The sequence below is a fragment of the Ovis canadensis genome, chromosome 5 (assembly GCF_042477335.2).
Source record: "Ovis canadensis isolate MfBH-ARS-UI-01 breed Bighorn chromosome 5, ARS-UI_OviCan_v2, whole genome shotgun sequence".
In the NCBI taxonomy this organism is placed as follows: domain Eukaryota; kingdom Metazoa; phylum Chordata; class Mammalia; order Artiodactyla; family Bovidae; genus Ovis; species Ovis canadensis.
The window spans coordinates 24,385,614-24,405,431 of NC_091249.1; the positions used below are offsets into that span (position 1 = coordinate 24,385,614).

The 19,818-nt window shown below is 48.8% G+C and overlaps 1 protein-coding gene, 1 long non-coding RNA gene and 1 pseudogene across 7 annotated transcripts in view; 2 read left to right on the forward strand and 1 right to left on the reverse strand.

Moving 5' to 3' along the window:
- The window catches only part of DNAJB1 (DnaJ heat shock protein family (Hsp40) member B1), a 36,184-nt gene extending 25,793 nt beyond the window's left edge, over positions 1-10,391 (forward strand). For 4 of the 6 annotated variants that reach the window (XM_069590786.1, XM_069590790.1, XM_069590784.1 and 1 more), the window contains exons 4-5: positions 8,105-8,685; positions 8,984-10,391. In XM_069590786.1, coding sequence (XP_069446887.1) covers positions 8,194-8,685; positions 8,984-9,214 — 723 coding nt within the window. In that variant the 5' untranslated portion in view covers positions 8,105-8,193 and the 3' untranslated portion in view covers positions 9,215-10,391. Of the gene's footprint in view, positions 1-6,475; positions 7,462-8,104; positions 8,686-8,983 lie in introns of those variants that run through there. The other 2 variants (XM_069590785.1, XM_069590789.1) reach the window with 2 other exon arrangements.
- Positions 736-7,664, reverse strand: LOC138440821 (uncharacterized). Its single transcript, XR_011257141.1, has 3 exons — positions 7,484-7,664; positions 2,968-3,081; positions 736-1,514 (listed from the first exon to the last, which is right to left on the reverse strand). It is a non-coding gene; the product is annotated as an uncharacterized lncRNA (long non-coding RNA).
- Positions 4,622-5,114, forward strand: LOC138440579 (small EDRK-rich factor 1 pseudogene; annotated as a pseudogene).
- Positions 10,392-19,818: the final 9,427 nt, after the last annotated feature.

Here is a 19,818-nt window from a genome sequence, read left to right on the forward strand (position 1 = left end):
CGTAATATGCTGTGTGCCAGCTGGGGCATACAAATAACTTCCACCCACCTCCTCACCTACAAGAAACTGATAGAAAGGCATGATCCAGCCTGCAGAGGGGAAGTCCTCTTTGGTTTTGATGGGTATTACAGGTGGAGAGGTGGATTTCCCAGGTGGGTCAGTGGTAAAGAATCTGCCTGTCAGTGCAGGAGACATAGGAGACTCAGGTTCAATCCTTGGGTCGGGAAGATCCCCAGAGGAGGAAACAGCAACCCCGTTTTCTTAGCTGGGAAATCCCATGGACAGAGGAGCCTGGTGGGCTACAGTCCATGGCCTCATAAAGAGTCAGACACGACTGAGTTACTGAACACAAGTGTGAGGACCCCTTGTTGGCCTCATCTGGTTTGCAGTAATCAGGCTGCCAGCACAAACAGAATTCATCCTCAGAACAAAGGCTGGCCACTTAGTTCAAGCCACCAGGACACTATACCATGACTCTGTCTGTACCTGTTGATAGGGACACCTAGTTTCCCCAGGACATTGGCTGATTCCTAATGGTGACAAGTAAATACGTTTGGTATTTGCTGAGCCAAATGTAACCAGCCCCTTAAAGCAGTTTCCAAAGGGGGAATTCCAGAAAGGTCTTACGCTGTGGCACTGTTGAAGGGTGAGCAGGGCCTCCTTGGGTCTCAGATTCAGGCGAACCTGTGATCATTTGGACCTGGAAGATCTGGTGTGTTTGGTTGTATCAGTCTCACAAGTTTTCTTTTTTTTAATTCCAGAGTAATTGCTTTACAGTGCTGTGCTGGTTTCTGCTGTACAACAATGTGAATCAGCTAAAAGTATACATATATCTCCTCCATCTTGAGCCTCCCCCTGCAATCCCCATCCCAGCCCTCTAGGCCATCACAGAGCACCGAGACAAGCTCTTTTTCTATTTCCCAGGTGTAAGTAAGATAGGATCTTAATTCTTAACCTGGCTTGGCTTGTTTCGGGGTGTGTGATCAAACTGCTTCAGAGCTGTGTGAGGGAACGTAGAGCCTACAGCAGACAAGCCAGGGCTGATTTGCAACTTTCCACTGTGTCAGGAACACCGGAGAGAAGTTTCCCAACCTTTCTGCCTTTTGAATTTTTAAATTCGTGGGATGTATTTTCTTTTTATTGAGATATAGTTTACATTCAGTAAAAATCACCTTTTCTGCTGTATAGTTCTGAATAAATAGTCATGCAACCACCATCGCAGTCAAGATATGGAACATTTCCATCATCTCCCCAAATTCCCGTCTCCCTTTGTCAAAGATCCCAGCCCCTGGCAACCACTGATCCAGTTTCTGCATCAATACTTTTACCTTTCCCAGAAGCTCCTTAAAATGGAGTCACACAGTGCACAGACGATTGAAACTGGCTTCTTAACATAATGCATTTGAGGTTCCTCTGCGTTGCTTCCTGTGTCAATAGCTCAATCCTTTTTTATGACTGAATAGTATTCAGTTTGTTTACATTTCACCCACGGAAAGACATTCAGGTTTAAATGGCTGTTGGTAATGACAAATAAAGCCTTGGTAAGTATTTGCTCACTGGTTTTTATGTGAACATAGGTTTTTATTTCACATGGGCATTCCACCAGGGCAGATTGTTAGCTTATATGACTGTAATGCTTTTGAAGTTCTTTTTGATGAAGAAGAGTTGAAAAGAGTGGTGATGCTTTTTTTTTAAAAAAAAAAAGTAAGGCTTTATCATCATCTGAATCACATCTTATACAAGCTGAGTGCTTACCATAAACACTCAATATGCTAAACAGTTTACACCTCAGCATTTTATTCACTAGGTGACCTCAGGCAAGTCACGTAACCTCTCAGAGCCTTGGCTTCCCTACCTGTAAAACAGAGGTAATGAGGTAATCCAACCTCATAGGATTATCTTTTTTAATGAAGTTCTTTTTGGCGGTGCTGGGTCTTCATTGCTCCACTCGGGCTGTCTCTAGTTGCAGAGCTTTGGCTTCGCATTGTGGTGGCTTCTCTTGTTGCAGAGCATGGGCTTTAGGCACAAGGCTTCAGTAGTTACGGCTCTCGGGCTTAGTTGCCCCACGGCACGTGAGATCTTCCCGGACCAGGGATGGAACCCATATTCCCTGCACTGGCAAGCAGATTCTTAACCACTGGACTACCAGGGAAGCCCTTCACAGGATTATTATCAGGATGAAATGAGTTCATACACATTGAGTGTTTGGAACCGATTTGACACAGAGTAGGACCTTGTCAGTGTTAGCTATTATTATAAGGTTTATTGCCTGGCCCTCTCAAATTCACATAGCAACCCTGGGAGGTAAGATCTACTCTTATCCCAGTTTTATGGAGGACATACTTAGCAATTACAGAGAATAAGTTGGGCAAGATCACATGGGCAGTAAATAAGCAAACAGCAGGTCCAGGTTCTCAACTAAGGCTGACTGACTCCAGACTGACCTACTTAGTTCTTATATTCTTAGTTCTTAGTTCTACTAATGAAACGGAAGCAATAGGATATATGTGTTTGTGAGTGTGTCTGTGTATTAAGAGACTTGTTTCAGGCATTGGCTCTCACAATTGTGAGGGCTGGCAAGGCAAGTGTGAAATCTGTAGGGCAGACCAGCAGGTCTTGGCCAGGAACTAATGCTTCATTCTCAGGCAAACCTCCATATTTGCTTTTAAGGTCTTTCAGTGTTTGCTTTTAAAGCCTTTCAAGTGACTGAATGAGGTCTACCCACAAAATCAACGGTCATCTCCTGTACTTAAAGCCAACTGATTATAGATGTTAACCTAACCACATCTGCAAAACCCCTTCACGGCAGCACTTAGATTAGTGTTTAGTTGAATAACTGGGTACTACTGCCTAGCCAAGTCTATGCATATAACTACCCATCACATTGTCTCCTGTTCTCTGAGTTGATAGCTCAAACCTCTGCTAAGTTTCTGTGAAAATCACTCTTCTAGTAACATTCCAACGTACCTGGTGAGGGAATTCCCTAGAAGTCCAGTGGCGAGGACTCTGCACTTTCATTGCCCAGGGTGCAGGCTCAATCCCTGGTTGGGGAACTAAGATTCCACAAGCCACTCAGCCTAGCTGGGAAACAAAAAAAAAAACAGTGCCCTGTGAGTATGTGTCCAGGTCAAAGAACATAATAAGAGCAGTTGAGTTACGGCTCTTCTTTTTTTGGGGGGTGGCGGGGGCGGAGCTTAAACAGTTAAAACCTCCTGAATATGACCCAGGCTTACTCAAGGAAGGGAGATTTCCCAGCCCTAAGGTTGCCCCAAACACAAGGACACCCCTTGCATGATGTTGCTGGTCTACCAGAGCTATGTGAAGACCTTTAGAGGCCTCCACATCTGTTAACATTTTTTTTAGGGTGGGTTTATAAGTGGCATGTGGGATCTTAGTTCCCCGACTAGGGATCAAACCCACACCCCCTGCAGTGGAAGCAGGGAGCCTTAACCACTGGACCGCCAGAAAAGTCCCCACATCTGTAACTCCCTTGTTTTTTTTTTAATTTTCGGCCACACAGCATGTGGGATCTTAGTTCGCTGACCAAGTACTGAACCCATTCCCCCTGCATTAGAAGCAGAATCCTAACCACTGGACTGCCAAGGAAGTCCCCACATCTGTAACCCTTAAATTTATATGTGTGAAGAAATCCAGAAGCTCTGGGTTTTTCCCCCCATGATGACTCTCCCACTATCTCTTTATGTAACTTTATAAAAAAAAATCAAACTCCCTCTCCTCCATGATTGGTTCAGGACCCCTACAGTGCTGTGCCCTTGGGTATCCAGCCTAGACTCATCCTCCCATGTTGGCTGGTGTGTGTGGCTTAGTCCAGAGTCCTTTGATGGTGATGGTTTAATCGCTAAGTTCTGTCTGACTGTTTTCGACCCCATGGACTGTAGCCCACCAGGATCCTCTGTCCATAGGATTTTCCAAGCAAGAGTACTGGAGTGGGTTGCCATTCCCTTCTCCAGGAGATCTTCCTGACCCAGGGATCGAACCCAGTTCTCCTGCACTGCAGGCAGATTCTTTACCAACTGAGCTACCAGGGAATCCCTTACTGACAGAGTTACACTGGGGTCAGGGAGTGGCCAGGGATGGCCGTAAGGCCATGGCGTCTTTCTCAAGAGTTCCAGCTTGCACAAGGGCAGTGGTTACCAGAAATGTTTTGCTGTGGTCCTGCCAGGAAGGGGGATCCTCAGCAGCCCACCATTCAACCAGTTAGTCACCCCTTTTACAGAACTTCCTCTAAGCTAGGTCTGTCCCAGGCACTTGACAAATGTTGACTCAATGTCAACTTCAAAGCCCTATAAGGCTGGTACAACTACTACCCTCATTGTACAGATGAGGAAGCTAAAGGCCCTGGAAGGCTCAGTAACCAGCCCAAGATCACACAGCCAGAAAGTGCTGGAACCAAGAATGAAACGTGACTATCTGGCTCCAGCACCAGTGTCACACCACCCAGACTTCCCAAGCAGTTCTTCCAAGAACCTTTCCCCTCTATAGGCCACCTCCACCTACTCCCCTCTTCCCTTTTCAGGTGGTGCCTCTTTCTGAGCCTCCTTTCCGCGTCAGCCCTGTCCTTGACCACAGACACCCCAGACTGTAGGAGCCAAAAGGGATGATGTTGCCCAGAGATGAAGATATTGAGGCCCTGAGAGGTGTATTGCATGCCCATGTCTCCCCCACATCATGAAGGTAGTGGGGCGGGGGTAAAGAACCAGATGCATTAAAAACTGCCAGGACTTTTTAGTCCGCAGAGGGAGAGGGGCAATTGAGTCTGGCCCCGCCTGAAAGGTCGGGCAGGTGGAAATCAATGAGAACTTCCTTGCCAGAAAAACATGAAGAAATCCCAGGAAACTAGTAAAGGAAAAAGAAAAGAAGATAGCCTGACTACCTATCGGAGGAAGCAGCGGGACTCTGAGATCATGCAACAAAAGCAGAAGGCAGCCAATGATAAGAAGTCTATGCAAACAAGAGAGAAATAATGACTATCTGGAAAACCAGGGTGCTACTGCAAACTAGGTGTATCATAAGCTCTATGATCAAGATTCTGTACAGTGAACAGTCAGTACATGTTATATCCATACAAAACTATTTTAAACTTTTCCTTTCAACCTGACTTAGCATGATGTTTCAGAACCATTCTTCAAAGAATAAAACACTAACCATGCATATGAAAATAAATAAATAAAAATAAAAACAGCCAGGAATATTTACGAAGCTTTGGTTCCAGACACTTCCTGGCACTGGAGACTCAGCACTGACAGGACCCAGTCCCTGACTTTACGGTGATTCCAGGCTAGGAGCGGGGGAGACATTTAACATGAAAACCAAGGAACAATTTCAGATTTCAGTGGCGGGTGTCCTTGAGAAAACGGTAAAATGAGAGGCTTGAAGGGCTGGACTGAGAAGACCTCTGCAGGGAGGTGAACTTTGGCTCCCGGTGCTCACCTCACTTTGCAGGGTCCTTTATGATTGAGGACGCAGATAGTACTGGAGCTCCCACCTGCATTCTGTTCGCAAAGAGTTGGATATGACTGAGCATGCACACACAGCTTGTAGAACAGGGCGGGTGACTATTTTTATTTCCAGAAGGAAGCGGGTGTCTGGGGCTGGGGAAAATTAGGCAACTCACACCGCCCAGAGACACCTGGCAGGAACTCATTCCTGGCCCTGTGAGATAGGGGCGGGCATATGTGCATCTGCTAGTGAAGGGGCTAATAGATGGGGAAACAATGGAAACAGTGAGAGACTTTATTTTCTTGGTCTTTAAAAATCACTACAAATGGTGACGGCAGCCATGAAATTAAAAGACGCTTGCTCCTTGGAAAAAAAGCTATGACCAACCTAGACAGCACATTAAAAAGCAGGCACATTACTTTGCCAACAAAGGTCCATCTATTCAAAACTATGGTTTTTCCAATAGTCATGTATGGATGTGAGTGTTGGACCATAAAGTTGAGCACGGAAGAACTGATGCTTTTGAACTGTGGTGTTGGAGAAAACTCGAGACTCCCTTGGACTGCAAGATCAAACCAGTCAATCCTAAAAAAAATCAGTCCTGAATATTCACCGGAAGGACTGATACTGAAGCTCAAGCTCCAATACTTTGGCCACCTGATGCGAAGAACTGACCACTGGAAAAGACCCTGATGCTGGGAAAGATTGAAGGCAGGAGGAGATGGGGACAACGGAGAATGAGATGGTTGGATGGCATCAACCACTCGTTGGGACGTGAGTTAGAGCAAGCTTTGGGAGTTGGTGATGGACAGGGAAAGCTGGCGTGCTGCAGTGAGGTCACACAGAGTGGGACACGAATGAGAGGCTGAACTGAACTGTGAAGGGGAGGTGTCTTCCCCAGATCCGCCCCTTCCTAGAGTAGCGCGTCGTAACCTATTGACCCAGACAGGAGGCGGGCCGCAAAGCCTGCCTGGCTGCAGGAAGCAATAAAACCTGGGTCGCTATTGGTTCCCGCGGAGGGTGGGCGGGGCCTCCGCCGCCCGGGGCGCGCGCCGCTGAGAATCGTTGCCCAGGATGGGGCGGGGCCGCGCGCAGGAGGCCGTTGGCGGCGCGGCCCCGCCCCGGATGTCGCGCGTCGCAGCCTGGACGACGGGGATTGGCCAAAGCCGCGTGAGGGGCGGGGCGGAAGGTTCTGGAGGGGGCTGGCGGGCTCTGGAAGCTTCCGCCGGACGGGTATATAGAGTCCGGGACGGGGCGGTGGCGGAGCCGGGGGACGGCGACAGCTGGGTGGCGGGCCGCAGGCGGGGGCAATGGGAAAGGACTATTACCAGACGCTGGGCCTGGCCCGCGGTGCGTCGGACGAGGAGATCAAGAGGGCCTACCGCCGTCAGGCGCTGCGTTACCACCCGGACAAGAACAAGGAGCCCGGCGCTGAGGAGAAGTTCAAGGAGATCGCCGAGGCCTACGACGTGCTCAGCGACCCGCGCAAGCGCGAGATCTTCGACCGCTACGGGGAGGAAGGTGCGTGCGCGCGCGCAGCCGGGGGCGCGCTCTCGCCGTTTGACAGGCGGAGAAACCGAGGCAGGGTGGCCTCGCTGCAGCATCTCCGGGGGGGTGCTCCGGCCGCAGGGGTTGAAGCAGCCCCGGCCCTCTGGCCACAAGGGCCTCCGCCCTCGGATTGGCGGCCGCCCGATGGGAGGAGGGGCCCTGGCCGCGCTGCTTGTTCAGAAGCTTCTAGTATGTCTGGGGCTGCCCCTCCCTGGGCTCTCGCCTCCACCCACGTCCGGGGGTGCGGGTGCAGAAAGAGAGGGTTCGGAGACCTAGCTTGGCTGCCGGCGCTGCGGGCCTGGGCTCACCTGTGCGAGGTGGGAGGCTCTGCCACCCCGGGGTTCAGGACAGGACCTCTGGCTGAGCTCTGGGCACAGGCTGCGAGTAGTGAGCCTGCAAATGAGGTGCCAATTGGCGCCGAGCGACCTCCCGCGCCTCCGAGGGTGGAGTGAGGTAATCCTTGTAAAGTGCTTACCTAGTCGGCCGTCAAGGTGCAGGGAACAGTGGGGCCAGCCCTCTTCAGGGAAAAAGAAAGCTTTCTTGTCCCGTCTCCCATTGATGACTCAGGCAGGTTGCTGGGCTTGGTCCTCAGGAAGAAGTGGCTAATTACATGAGAATGGGGGCAGTTAGTGCCAGGGTGTGAGAATCTGAAAGTCTGCATTTGCAGTTTCACGTTCCTTTTACTACTCTCCACACGTCTCTAGCTGTAGGGAATTTAAGAGTAAGCATTTAGTGAAAACTGATCCGGGGTAAGCATTTTTCATTGGATCTCTTAGTTTTCCGTACTCATTGTAACAGTGCAAGGGAAATGAGTTACTCAGATGTGAGGACCTGGGTGGCCCCAAGAGATGCCCATCTGAAACCTTGAACGCTTCACCATTGTCTTGCCACAGTGGACTAACTGCCATAAGTGGGTGGGGGTTCTGTTTTGCTGCTGCAAGTGGGAGGTAAAAGCTTGGAGTTCTTCCTTGTTCTTCCCTGACAGGCTAAAAAAATTCCTCCCCCAATGGCTCCTAAGCTTTTTTCCTTGAAGGAAAGTTCCTGGAGAGTTAAGTTCCTAGCTCGCCATCTGATTTCTTCTGCTTTGGCGTTTCAGGCCTGAAGGGCAGTGGTCCCAGCGGCGGGAGCAGCGGTGGTACTAACGGTACCTCCTTCAGTTACACATTCCATGGAGACCCTCATGCCATGTTTGCTGAGTTCTTCGGTGGCCGAAATCCCTTTGACAACTTTTTTGGGCAGCGCAACGGGGAGGAAGGCATGGACATCGATGACCCGTTCTCTGGCTTCCCCATGGGCATGGGTGGCTTCACCAACATGAACTTTGGCCGCTCCCGCCCTGCCCAAGAGCCCACCCGAAAGAAACAAGATCCCCCCGTCACCCATGACCTTAGGGTCTCACTTGAAGAGATCTACAGCGGCTGTACCAAGAAAATGAAAATCTCTCATAAGCGGCTGAACCCCGACGGAAAGAGCATTCGCAATGAAGACAAAATCTTGACCATCGAAGTGAAGCGGGGGTGGAAAGAAGGGACCAAAATCACCTTCCCCAAGGAAGGAGACCAGACTTCAAACAACATTCCAGCCGATATTGTCTTTGTTTTAAAGGACAAGCCACACAATATCTTTAAGAGAGATGGCTCTGATGTCATTTATCCAGCCAGGATCAGCCTTCGGGAGGTAAGGCACTAGGCAGGGCAGCATCTGGGGAGAGAGAAGCTGCTTTGTGATGCTGTTCAGTGTTTGCTTGACAGATGTTTCTGGGCACTTGGTGCGGCCAGGCTTGGACAGTGCAATGGTGACAAGACTGTCCAGGGCTCTGTTTTTCCAGAGCTTCTGTGCTGGTGACGTGGGTAGATCTTAAGGCAGGGTCTTAGCTGCAGAGGTCTGATGGTGCTTACCCTCCAGTCAGCAGCCTCTGGGCAAGATGTGAGCTCCTTAAGCTACTCTTTCTAATGCTGTCCCTTTGCTTTCCAAGGCTCTGTGTGGCTGTACAGTGAATGTCCCCACTCTGGACGGCAGGACCATACCCGTTGTGTTCAAAGATGTCATCAGGCCTGGCATGCGGCGAAAAGTTCCCGGAGAAGGCCTCCCTCTCCCGAAAACGCCCGAGAAACGCGGGGACCTCATTATTGAGTTTGAAGTGATCTTCCCTGAAAGGATTCCCCAGACGTCAAGAACCGTTCTTGAGCAGGTTCTTCCAATATAGTCAATCCGTGTTCCCCAAGGACTGACCAGGGACCTTTCCAGAGCTCAAGGATTTCCTGACCGTTCCACCAGCTGTGGACCCGCGAGAGGGCGGGAGGGCCCAGGGAGGGCTTTCATACTGCTGAATGTTTTCCAGAGAATATATTACAATCTTTCAAAGTCGTGCACTAGACTAAAGTTGTTTTTCGAGCGGTAGGGCGGCAGGTGGTGGGGACAGCAGGCAAAGGCAGTGCAGTCTGCCCCACTGGGTCCTTGCAGCCCTCCTGGGTGGGCAGCACCCCCCTCCTCCCTCTCCAGGCCCTGCCCAGGGGGAGAGGCAGACCGCGGACCCACAGCTGGACTTGATCCCCCTATTGTAGTCCCTCCGCTTGCAGACATCCTGGGGTGTGCACCTGCCTTTATGGGTACCAGACCCTGTACACTCCTGAGTTTCTATTGTGTGATCAGTTCGTGTTTTATTCTGTATTTGTCTCCCCCATCTTGCCCTTCCCCTAAGAAACCCCGTCTTCTCTTTTGCCATCTCAAATTGAGAATCTCAACTGTGGTTGTTGAACTGCCTGGCCAGCTCCCACAAGCAATACCTCCCTTGTTCCAGCAGGACCAAGGGAGCCGGCCTTCACTGAGTGAGTAACTTGTGCAGCTGCCTCTCCCTCAAGGGTGGGGGACCTTGGCTGGAGTCTTGACCCCGGGCTCCCAGACAGAGATCTTCACCTTCCTTTGCTGTGAGGCAATCTATTGGCACACCTGGGATTTCCCCGTGACCCAGGTTATTTTTTTTGTTCAATGGACTCTGGACTCTCTCAAAAGGATCTGATCCTTTTGAATTTTGCACAGCCCTAGCTATAATCCCTTTTGATAAAAGGGTCTTTGCTTCTGATTACAGGAGCACTGTGGAACGCCTGTAAATATGTTTTTATAATTCTGTAAAGTTGGTGTGCAGTCAGACGAAACCGGTCCACAGCAGCTGCTGCTCTCTGTAAAGGGCCATGATGGAACTGAGAAAGAACCTGGTGGGGGTGGGGGGCGGGGGGGTGTTGGAACAAGTGTTTGTTCCTTGCAGGTCAGTCTGGTGCTCAGACTTTTAGACTCATTGTAAGTTGCCACTGCCAACACAAGACCAAAGCGTGTGACTTGTCAATGTGCAGCGTGACAGCATTAAAGACTGATGCTAAACCTCAGGGGAGCGGTCCTGCGACTCTGTTTAAGGGTTCTGCTGATGGGATGGGGTGGGGTCGGGGCAGCCCTCCAGAGGCAGCCAGGGTGGGTGGGAGGGAGGGGCAGGCAGGAGGTAGGAGTCCTCTGCAAGGGAGAGAAGTTGCCCTCCTGAGCTAAATATGGGGTGAACAAGAGAAACCCGCCGGACTGGATCTGGGCATCAGAAGATCCCAGTGGATTCAGAGCTTGTTTTTTGGTGAAGGTTGGGGCCAAAGTTAAACAGATCCTTTCCCAGTCTTGCAAGATCTGGTTGCTGGGGCCAAGAAGTGTGTGCCCTACTCTCTTAATCTCCACCCGCCCCCCCCCCCCCCCACCGGCCCCACCCCTGCTTTCTTGCTAGAACAAGCTGGTGTCAGGCAGGCCCTGGCCAAACCAGATTAGGATTCCAACCCAGGGCCACCCCACCCTGGTTAGGACCTATTTCCTGCCCTCCCTCTATTTGCAGGCCACTGAAACTGCTTTTACTTTGTAACTTTTTTTAAGGAACTAGTTTTATTATAAGGTAAGTAATTACACAGGCCAAAAACTGCATTGCTATTTTGCTACAAGATATCTGGTGTAGAAACTTAAATAACCATATTTAACATAACCTTAGAGGGCTTTCCCTTCCCACTGAAACAGTTTAACCACTGGAAGCAATCTAAGGGCAGTGCTGTCCCAGAGAACCTTCTTCAGCGATGGAAATGTTCTTTTTAAAACAAATTCTTTAAGATTCAACAGAACAAAGTTGCTTGGTAGCTACAGGTACATTTCAAGTGCTCAGCACCCGCCCCTGGTGGCTAGCAGTGATTATTGGACAGCACAGATCTTAGAGGGCTTTCCACCCAAACCTAAGCCATGGGTCTCTTAGAGGAGTAGCTGCTTCGAGCCCAGAGAGGCCATCCTCATTCGGAGGTGACCCCTGGAGTATTAGAGCCAAGAGGGACCCTATCACCACTTCCAGGATGAGGACCCCCTTGAGCTGCCATCCACCTGCCCCAGCCTTCCTCATTAACATAGCTGGTCTGTATAGGGTTCTTATCCAAGGGCTGTGGGCACAGATGTGCACAAAGCTTCACTGTGCCACACGCAATCCTGGTAACTTGGAGAAATAACCTTCCTGTGGTAGTGGATGGGACAGTGCCAGTCTTCAGGAAAAGGACAAGGACCCTAGTAAACAGGCCTGTCCCTCGGATGCACAGCCTTGGCCCACACTGGACCTGGCTGCACGTGTGTGTCAGGTGTTCGGTTTGTCTGCAAGCTGGCTTCTCCCCTCGCTCCCTTAGCTTCCCTGTAAAGAATTTATTCTCCCACGATGTCTATCCTGGCCACATTTTGGAGTTTGCTCCTTCCACAACAGTGTGAGGGGAGCTGCCTCTGTTTTGCACCCACCTCGTGGGGTCGCAAAGAGCTGGACACGACTGAGTGACTAAGCACAGTATCTTTATCCATCACACCAGGAGTACTGCATTTTTCCCTGATTGAAACAGTAGAAAACAAAAATTCACATTCGGCCTGTGGTGAGTAGTCAAGTTCCCTCCTTCCTCAGGACCACTGTAGACAAGCCATGGCATTAGAAATTTTAATTTTGTGCAGCCTCCTAAAGTCAATCTGCTTATATAAGCATAAACATAATTTGTAAATTTTCAGTTTTGATTTTTGGCTATGTAATCACAGTACTGAATTTGTAAGGGCATATAGAGTTAAAAATTCTTCCCATGCTGCTTTTGGGTCCACTGCCAGAGGAATTTTCCCAGTTTTCTCCTGTGCCTTTCCTTCTGTAATGTTGCATGAAGACATTGTTCTTTTTTTACACAAATGGTACATACTGTACGCTCTGTGCCCCCCGCCTTTTTTTCCCTCTCACATATGGAAATAGTTTGTCTTCTGTTTTTCCATATGTTGATTCTACCAGACACGTGCAGGTGGGTGTGAAGATCTAGTTTCACGTTTGGAGGCTCCTATCTCTCCTCTATCATTGCTGCTGCTTCCAGGTTTGAATCGCAACTCAACCACTTTGTAGCTGTGGGACCTTGAGCAAGTGACACGACTTCTCTGTGCCTCAGTTTTTTCAACTGTAGAAGAAGCACAAAAATCATACTTCTACGGTTGTGAGGATTTTCAGGTATAGATACATAGAAGCACACAACAGAGCCTGACACAGAACAAGTGCTGTGTGTCAGTTACTGTACCCTAATGGGAAAATGTTCCTCAGCCCACTCCAAAGAAACCTCTGAGGTGTGTCGTGTCCACGGTCTTTTGGGTCTGTACTCTTGGCTAAGCTCCAGGAACCAAATCCCCAGGCAAGCCCCTGAGACCCACAACTCCACCCTGGCCTTCATCTCACTTGAGAAGGCTCACTCCAGGAATTCTCTGCTGGCCCAGTGGTTTGGGCTCTGTGCTCGCACTGCCAAGGACCTGGGTTCAATACCTGTTCAGAACTAAAATGCCACAAGCCATGCAATGCAGCCAAAAAGAAAAAGCAGGCTCACTCCCATGCTGTTTGGTCACAACCTGCTCACTTGACACCAGCAGTGGAACATCAGGCCCTAGGACTGAGCAGAGTGGGTTTGAGTCCCAGCTCTGTCAGTCAGCTGCTGTGTGTGTTCTTGGGCAAGTGACTTCGCTTCTCTGAGTCTCAGTGGTCACCTTTGAAAACGGCTACTGAAGTTACAGACTTCATAGAGGTATTGTGAAAACTGGGCAAGGTAGGGCACTGGGGAGGCAAAAGAACATGGCCTTAAGAACTTGGTTTCTTGGGACATCCTGGTAGTCTAGTGGCTAAGACTGAACTCCCAATTGAGGGGGCCTGGGTTCCATCCCTGGTCAGGGAACTAGATCCCACATGTAACAAGACCAGGTGCAGACAAATAAATATTTAAAACAAAGAACTTGGCTTCTGAACGGTGACCATGCTGAGTTCAAGTTCTGCTCACTGCATTCCCCTGGACAAATGAGAAACCTCTCAGCCACTGTTTCCTCTTATGTGAGACAAGACTAAGCATAGCCACTCCCACCTTCTCACAACCCTAGGGCCGCAACTTAGACAGCTAACCCCTGAGAATTTGACACAGGCCCAGCACAGGACAATTGTGAATTAACAGGAGGAAATACTAAGGAACTTTGGGAAAAATTTGCTCCAGGTCTCCTTAAATATTGGTTATTCTCATTAGCTGTTAATTATTAAAAAACACAGTATAATGCCTGATACATAATAAGCATTGTCCATTCAATAAACATTTATTGAATGCCTCCAGTGTGTCCAGTCCTGTTCTTTTTTTATTATTTTTTTATTTTTGGCCACACCCTGAGGCATGTGGGACCTTATTACCCCAACTGGGGATTGAACCTGCACCGCCTGCAGTGGGAGGTGGATTCCCAACCACTGGACCACTAGCAAAGTCCCTGTCCAGTCCTGCTCCTGATGCTGAGGAGACAGTATTAGACAAAACTGGCAAAAACTACTGCCTTTGCAGAGCTGACAGTCATGTGGGATGACAAAGAATAAAACCAAAAATAAATGGTGGTGCTAGTGGTAAAGAGGGCTTCCCTGGTGGCTCAGACAGTAAAGAATCTGCCTGCAGTGTGGGAGACCGGGGTTCGATCACTGGGTCAGGAAGATCCCCTCTAGGAGGAAATAGCAGCATACTCCAGTATTCTTGCCTGGGTAATCCCATGGATGGAGGAGCCTACTGGGCCATCCATGGGGTCGCGAAGAGTTGGACACGACTGAGCAGCAGCAGGGAGTGCTGGAGAAACATGGAACAAGCAGGTAGAGAGTGCTGTGCTGTGTGCTTAGTTGCTCAGTTGTGTCTGACTCTTTGTGACCCCATGGACTGCAGCCCACTAGGCTCCTCTGTCCATGGGTGCTGGGTGCAGTTTAAGTGACACGGTCAGTGAATGCCTCACCCTGAAGGCAACATTTGAACAAAGAGTTGAAGGAAATAAGAGGAAAGCCACGTGAGTACTGAGGGAAGGACTTTCCAGGCAGAGGAGACAGCCTGTGCAAAGGCGCTGAAGCAGGAGCCTGAGTTTAAGGAACAGCCAGGGGACTCCCAATGCAGGGGGTCTGGGTTCCATCCCTGGTGAGGGAATTAGATCCCACATACCACGACAACAATAACAACAAAAGATCCCACATGCTGCGACTAAGATCCTGCACTGCCAAATAATTTTTATTTTTTCTAAAGGAACAGCCAGAAGTCCAATGAGGCTGGACCAGAGTAAATGAGGGGTGAGTGGGAGGCAAAGGCAGACAGTACAGGGCCCGTGGGCCACTGGAGACTTCCGACCTTTCCTAAGGGAGGCAGGAGCTTGCAAAGATTTGGGGTTTTGTTCTGTCTTAATATTCTTTCCGGAGGTGGGGGTGGGAAGGGGAGAGAGTCATTTGATTATATAACAACTAAAAGTACCTGAGCTATATATATGATCAGTCTCTTGAAATTTCCACGCATCAACCTATTTCCAACTAGCATAGCACAAGCAATAAGCATCTATTTTCTATTAAAATCTACTCCTTAAAGTACATGTTCCCCCCACACAAACCTGAGAATTCTTTCACAGTCTGCTGATTCCATGCTTGGTGGTGGAGAGGAGCATGGTGGTGTCTGATTTCTTCTGAGTTCTGAAACTCTCTTGATGACTCAGATGATTTCCGTCTTTGTCATGAAGAGAGGAGAGAGCCTCAGGAACACTTCAGAAGATTCTCCTCCTGAGCAACCCCGGTTTCCTTGAGGTCATTGTGTCTGACTCTTTGTGACCCCAAAGAAGTCACTCTTTGTGACCGCCAGGCTCCTCTGGGGTTTTTCCAGGAAAGGATACTGGAGTGGGTTGCCATTTCCTTCTCCAGAACATCATCCCTACCCAGGGATCAAACCCATGTCTCCTGCATTTACAGGTGGAATTCTTTACCACTGAGATACCTGGAAAGTCCAAGGTCACCTACTATGCCCTAATAATTGTCATATCACTGATATCCAGGGTAGCACTTGACCCAGAGCTGCCCCTCTGAATGTTTGTTGAAAGAGTAATTGAGTGACAAAGTGATTCAGACAAGAGGACCTGCAACATTTGCCCTGTCACCGCTCATGTCAGGGAGTGTGTCAAGGAAGAACCCAGCCCTGAGGTCTGCTGGTTGTTCCTCCAAGAAAGGGATCCCCCACACCCCACTGCCTCCAACTCCTACCTGGAAGAAATGGATATTCTGTCTGGCTCCAGGAAAACCCCTCTTTCCTAGGATCCTATTCCTACAACACGATTCATGCATTAGTCATTGGGCACAGTTCCTAAGGGCCAGCTCACTAGCCCCGGGGAATCCAGCAAGAGGCAAACAAAGCAGTTGGTGGGGAACTCGTGGAGCTCATAGTCTTCCAGGAAACAGAGACTTCTGTTTTAGTTTCCTGTGGCTGCTGTGACAAAGTACAACAAACTGGGAGGCCTAAAACAACAGGATTTATTCTCTTGCAGTTCAGGCAACCACAGAGCCAAAACTAAGGTCCCAGTAGGGTTGGCTCCTGCTTTAGGCTCTGAAGGAGCCTAAAGTGAGTTCCACGCACCTCTCCCAGTTTCTGGGGGCTGCCAACAATCCTTGGCCTTACTTAGCTTATGGCTACATCACTCCAATCTCTGCCTCTATCTTCACAAGAAGCCATCTCCCCTTCCTGTATCTGTGTTTTCTTTTTTTTAAATTTTATTTATTTGTGGCTGCTCTGAGTCTTCACTGCTGCTCATGGGCTTTCTCTAGTTGCAGCAAGCATGGGCTTTCCATTGCAGTGACTTCTCTTGTGGAGCTCAAACTTTGGGACATGCAGGCTTAGTTGCTCCTCGGCATGTGGAATCTTCCCAAACCAGGAATTGAACCCGTGTCCCCTGCATTGGCAGGCAGACTCCTAACCACTGGACCACCAGGAAAGTCCTCTGTATCTTCTTTTCTGTCTCTTTAAAAGAACACATTGGATTCAGGGCCCATTTAAATCCAGGATGATCTCATCTTGAAATCCTCAATTTTTTAAATTACTTCTGCAAGACCCTGATGCCAAATAAGGTTATAGTCACAGATTCAGGCACACGGGCATGTCTTTCAAGGGTCCACTATGTAACCAGCTGTTGTGGGGAAAGTATTGTACTTCCCATCACCAGAGAGCTTGGAGAGAGGACTCATGTGTGGCAGGTCCTGGGCACACCATCCAAGGTACAGGAACTTGTCAGGGCTCAGAGATAGGCCATTGGAGCAGCAGCCCCATGGATAAAGCTCCAAGGAAGACCAGGGGCATGCATAAAGCAGGTCTGAACTGAAGAACATGAGGCCCTGGAGGCCTGGTGTGGGCGGAGCAGAGACAGCAGGAGAGAGTAATGTGGGGTGTGCCCAGGAATGAGACAGGCCGAGTCAGGGCCCTGCTGAGACAGGCCCACATGCCTGAGGCAGAGGAGAAGCCAGTTGAGAGAGTTTAAGTCAGGAGGGACATGGCATGATCTGCTTTTACCCAGAAATTGGAGTTGAGGTCTGGGTGGTTTGTCTCAATGAGGGGCCAACTTTCCTTGGGAAAATAATGCTGGACATCAGTGTGGCTAGGCCAGACTCCAGATGAAATATTTCACTGAAGTGTTTCAAGGGCAAATGGCCTCTTGGTGTGGGGGGTCATCAGCAGCAAAAGAATGCGCTCAGACTTGGGTGCTCACAGGTGCCCCCTGGCTGCCATAGGGGAAATAGATGGGGGGGCGGTGATCCAGGGTGAAGCTGGGAGATCAGGGAGAACTTGGTTGGGGCTGGACCAGGTTGGGGCCAAGGAAGTGGTGGGTAGTGCCTGAAGATGTATTTTGAAAGGAGACCTGCCCATTGTCCCTCCAGAAAGTAGCCCTACTATTTTAGGAGTTGTCGTTTATTTCTAAGATATTTATTTATAAACCCATCGGAAGTTTGCCTTTGGGGATGGGAGGGGAGTAGGAGTATTCGTTTCAGGTATTTATTTTTAAAATTTCAAAGCTAGGGCTTCCCAGTGGTCTAGTGGTTAAGAATCTGCCTTGCAATGCAAGGGATGACAGTTTGATCCCCAATCCAGGAAGATCCCAAATGCTGACGGGCAGCTAAGTTCGTGGACCACAGCGACTTAGCCTGCACTCTAGAGCCCTCGAGCCACAACTACTGAAGCCCACAAGAGAGGCCACTGCAATGAGAAGCCTGTGCCGTGCTTATTCGCTCGGTCGTGTCTGACTCTTTGCAACCCCATGGACTGAAGCCTGAATATCACAAATAGAGTAGCCCCCACTTGCCACAACTAGAGAAAGCCCGTGCACAGCAACAAGACCCAGTGCAGCCAAAAATAAATATATATATATATATATATTTTTTTTTTTAAATTTCAAAGCTTAGAAAACTTACAGGAATAGTAAAGTGATACCCATATTCCACTCTCCTGGATTCAGCAGCAATTGTTACTATTTTGTTACATTTGTTTTCTCTATCTCCCTATATGTTCATAGGGATGTTTTATACCTGTATAATTTTTTCTGAACCATGTGACAGTTGCAGGCGTCATGAATTTAACACTTAGTAATTCAGCGTTTGGACTTCCCAGGTGGTGCTAGCTACAGAATCTGCCTGCCGATGAAGGACATGTAAGAGACCCAGTTTCAATCCCTGGTCAGGAAGATCTCCTGGAGGAGGGTATGGAAATTCACTCTACTGTTCTTGCCTGGAGAATCCCATGGACAGAGCAGCCTAGCGGGCCACAGTTCATGGGGTTGCAAGAGTTGGACACGACTGAAGCAATTTAGCACACAAGCAAATCAGTGTGTATGTCCTAAGAATAAGAATATTCTCTTGTGTAACCACAACACAACACTCACACTTAGGAAATTTAACGTGGATATGGCATTACTATCTAATATTTAGGCAACATTCAAATATCCTAGATTATCCCAAGAATATCCATCATAACTCTTTTACTATTCTTTGAAATTTTTATCAAGGATCCAAGCAAGAATCAAAGACTGATTTTTGTTGTCTTCTATCTTTTGTCTCCTTTAATCTAGAGCCATTTACCACTCATTTATTCATTTAATTAATGGATTGATTTTGCCTTTCATGACATGGATCTGTGTGAAGAGTCCAGACCATTTTGGTTTTGTTTTTTAAAGAATGAGGCCTCCTCAGTAATCTTGGGCTTTTCTCTCATTTTTTCCCCTTGGACAACTAGACCAAAATGATTCAGGTATTTCTCTGATTTATTATTATCCCTTCCATGCCTTCCATTCCTTCCCTTCATCAGGTTGTGTCTGTTGTTGTTTTTTTTCCTAGTAATTAATTTGAGCAAACTCCGGGAGAAGGTGAAGGACAGGGAAGCCTGGCGTGCTGCAGTCCAGGGAGTTGCAAAGAGTCGGACACAACCGAGCGACTGAACAACAACAATCAGATTCAGGTTAAACACTTTGGGCAGGACCAAGTTCTTCAAAGGTGATGTGTCTTTCTGAGCAATACCTCACAGCAGTAATAGTGAGGACAGCCTATTCCATCAGTAGTCATATCTCTTTATCACTTGGTTAAGGTGGTGACTGCCAGCTTTCTCCACTGCACCTTTTCCAAGGTAACTTTTTCTCCACTGAAATTAACAAGTGATATGTGGGCTGGTTCTTTGACAGTGAATATCTACTGCCCCATTTAACAAAGAACTGTCTGAATCAATCATTCCTCTGGTGGATGAAAAATGGTGCTTTTCTAACCTGATCTTTCCTTCTGCATCTATTAGCTGGCATTCCAGAACTCCTCCACCCCCAACTCCCCACACACAAGGGTAGAGGTAGCATTCAAATCTGAGCTCCTGACAGGGGCATGGGGGACGAATTGAGAGAGAAACACGGACACATATACACTATCATGTGTAAAACAGACAGCCAGTGGGAAGCAGCTGTATAGCACAGGGAACTCAGCTCAGGGCTCTGTGATGACCTCGATGGGTGGGATGGGGGTGAGGGTGGGAGGGAGGCTCAGAGGGAGAGGATATATGTATACTTACGGCTGATTGTTGGACAGCAGAAACCAACACAACATTGTAAAGCAATTATCCTCCAATTTAAAATAAATATTTTTAAAAAAATCTGAGCTCCTCATCAGTTAGGCCTCCCAACCTCTTGAGCTACAAAATCAAGACGGAAGGGGATACCCAGTGTTGCGCTGTGCCCTTGGGCCACCTGCTCACCCCTCCCCGGGCACTTCCTCATCAGTCAACAGGTGGCTTCAGGTGGATTCTGTTCAGGACACTGTTGTCCCCATGTCTCACATACCGTCTCTCCAGGTGTGTAGAAGGAAGCAGCTCAGATGTCAGGCACAAGCAGCACAGTGGAGACAGTCCCACAGAGGGCACTGGCTTAGCCAGAGGCAATCGATAGCTCAGTGGGGGTGGCAGAGGTCAGCAG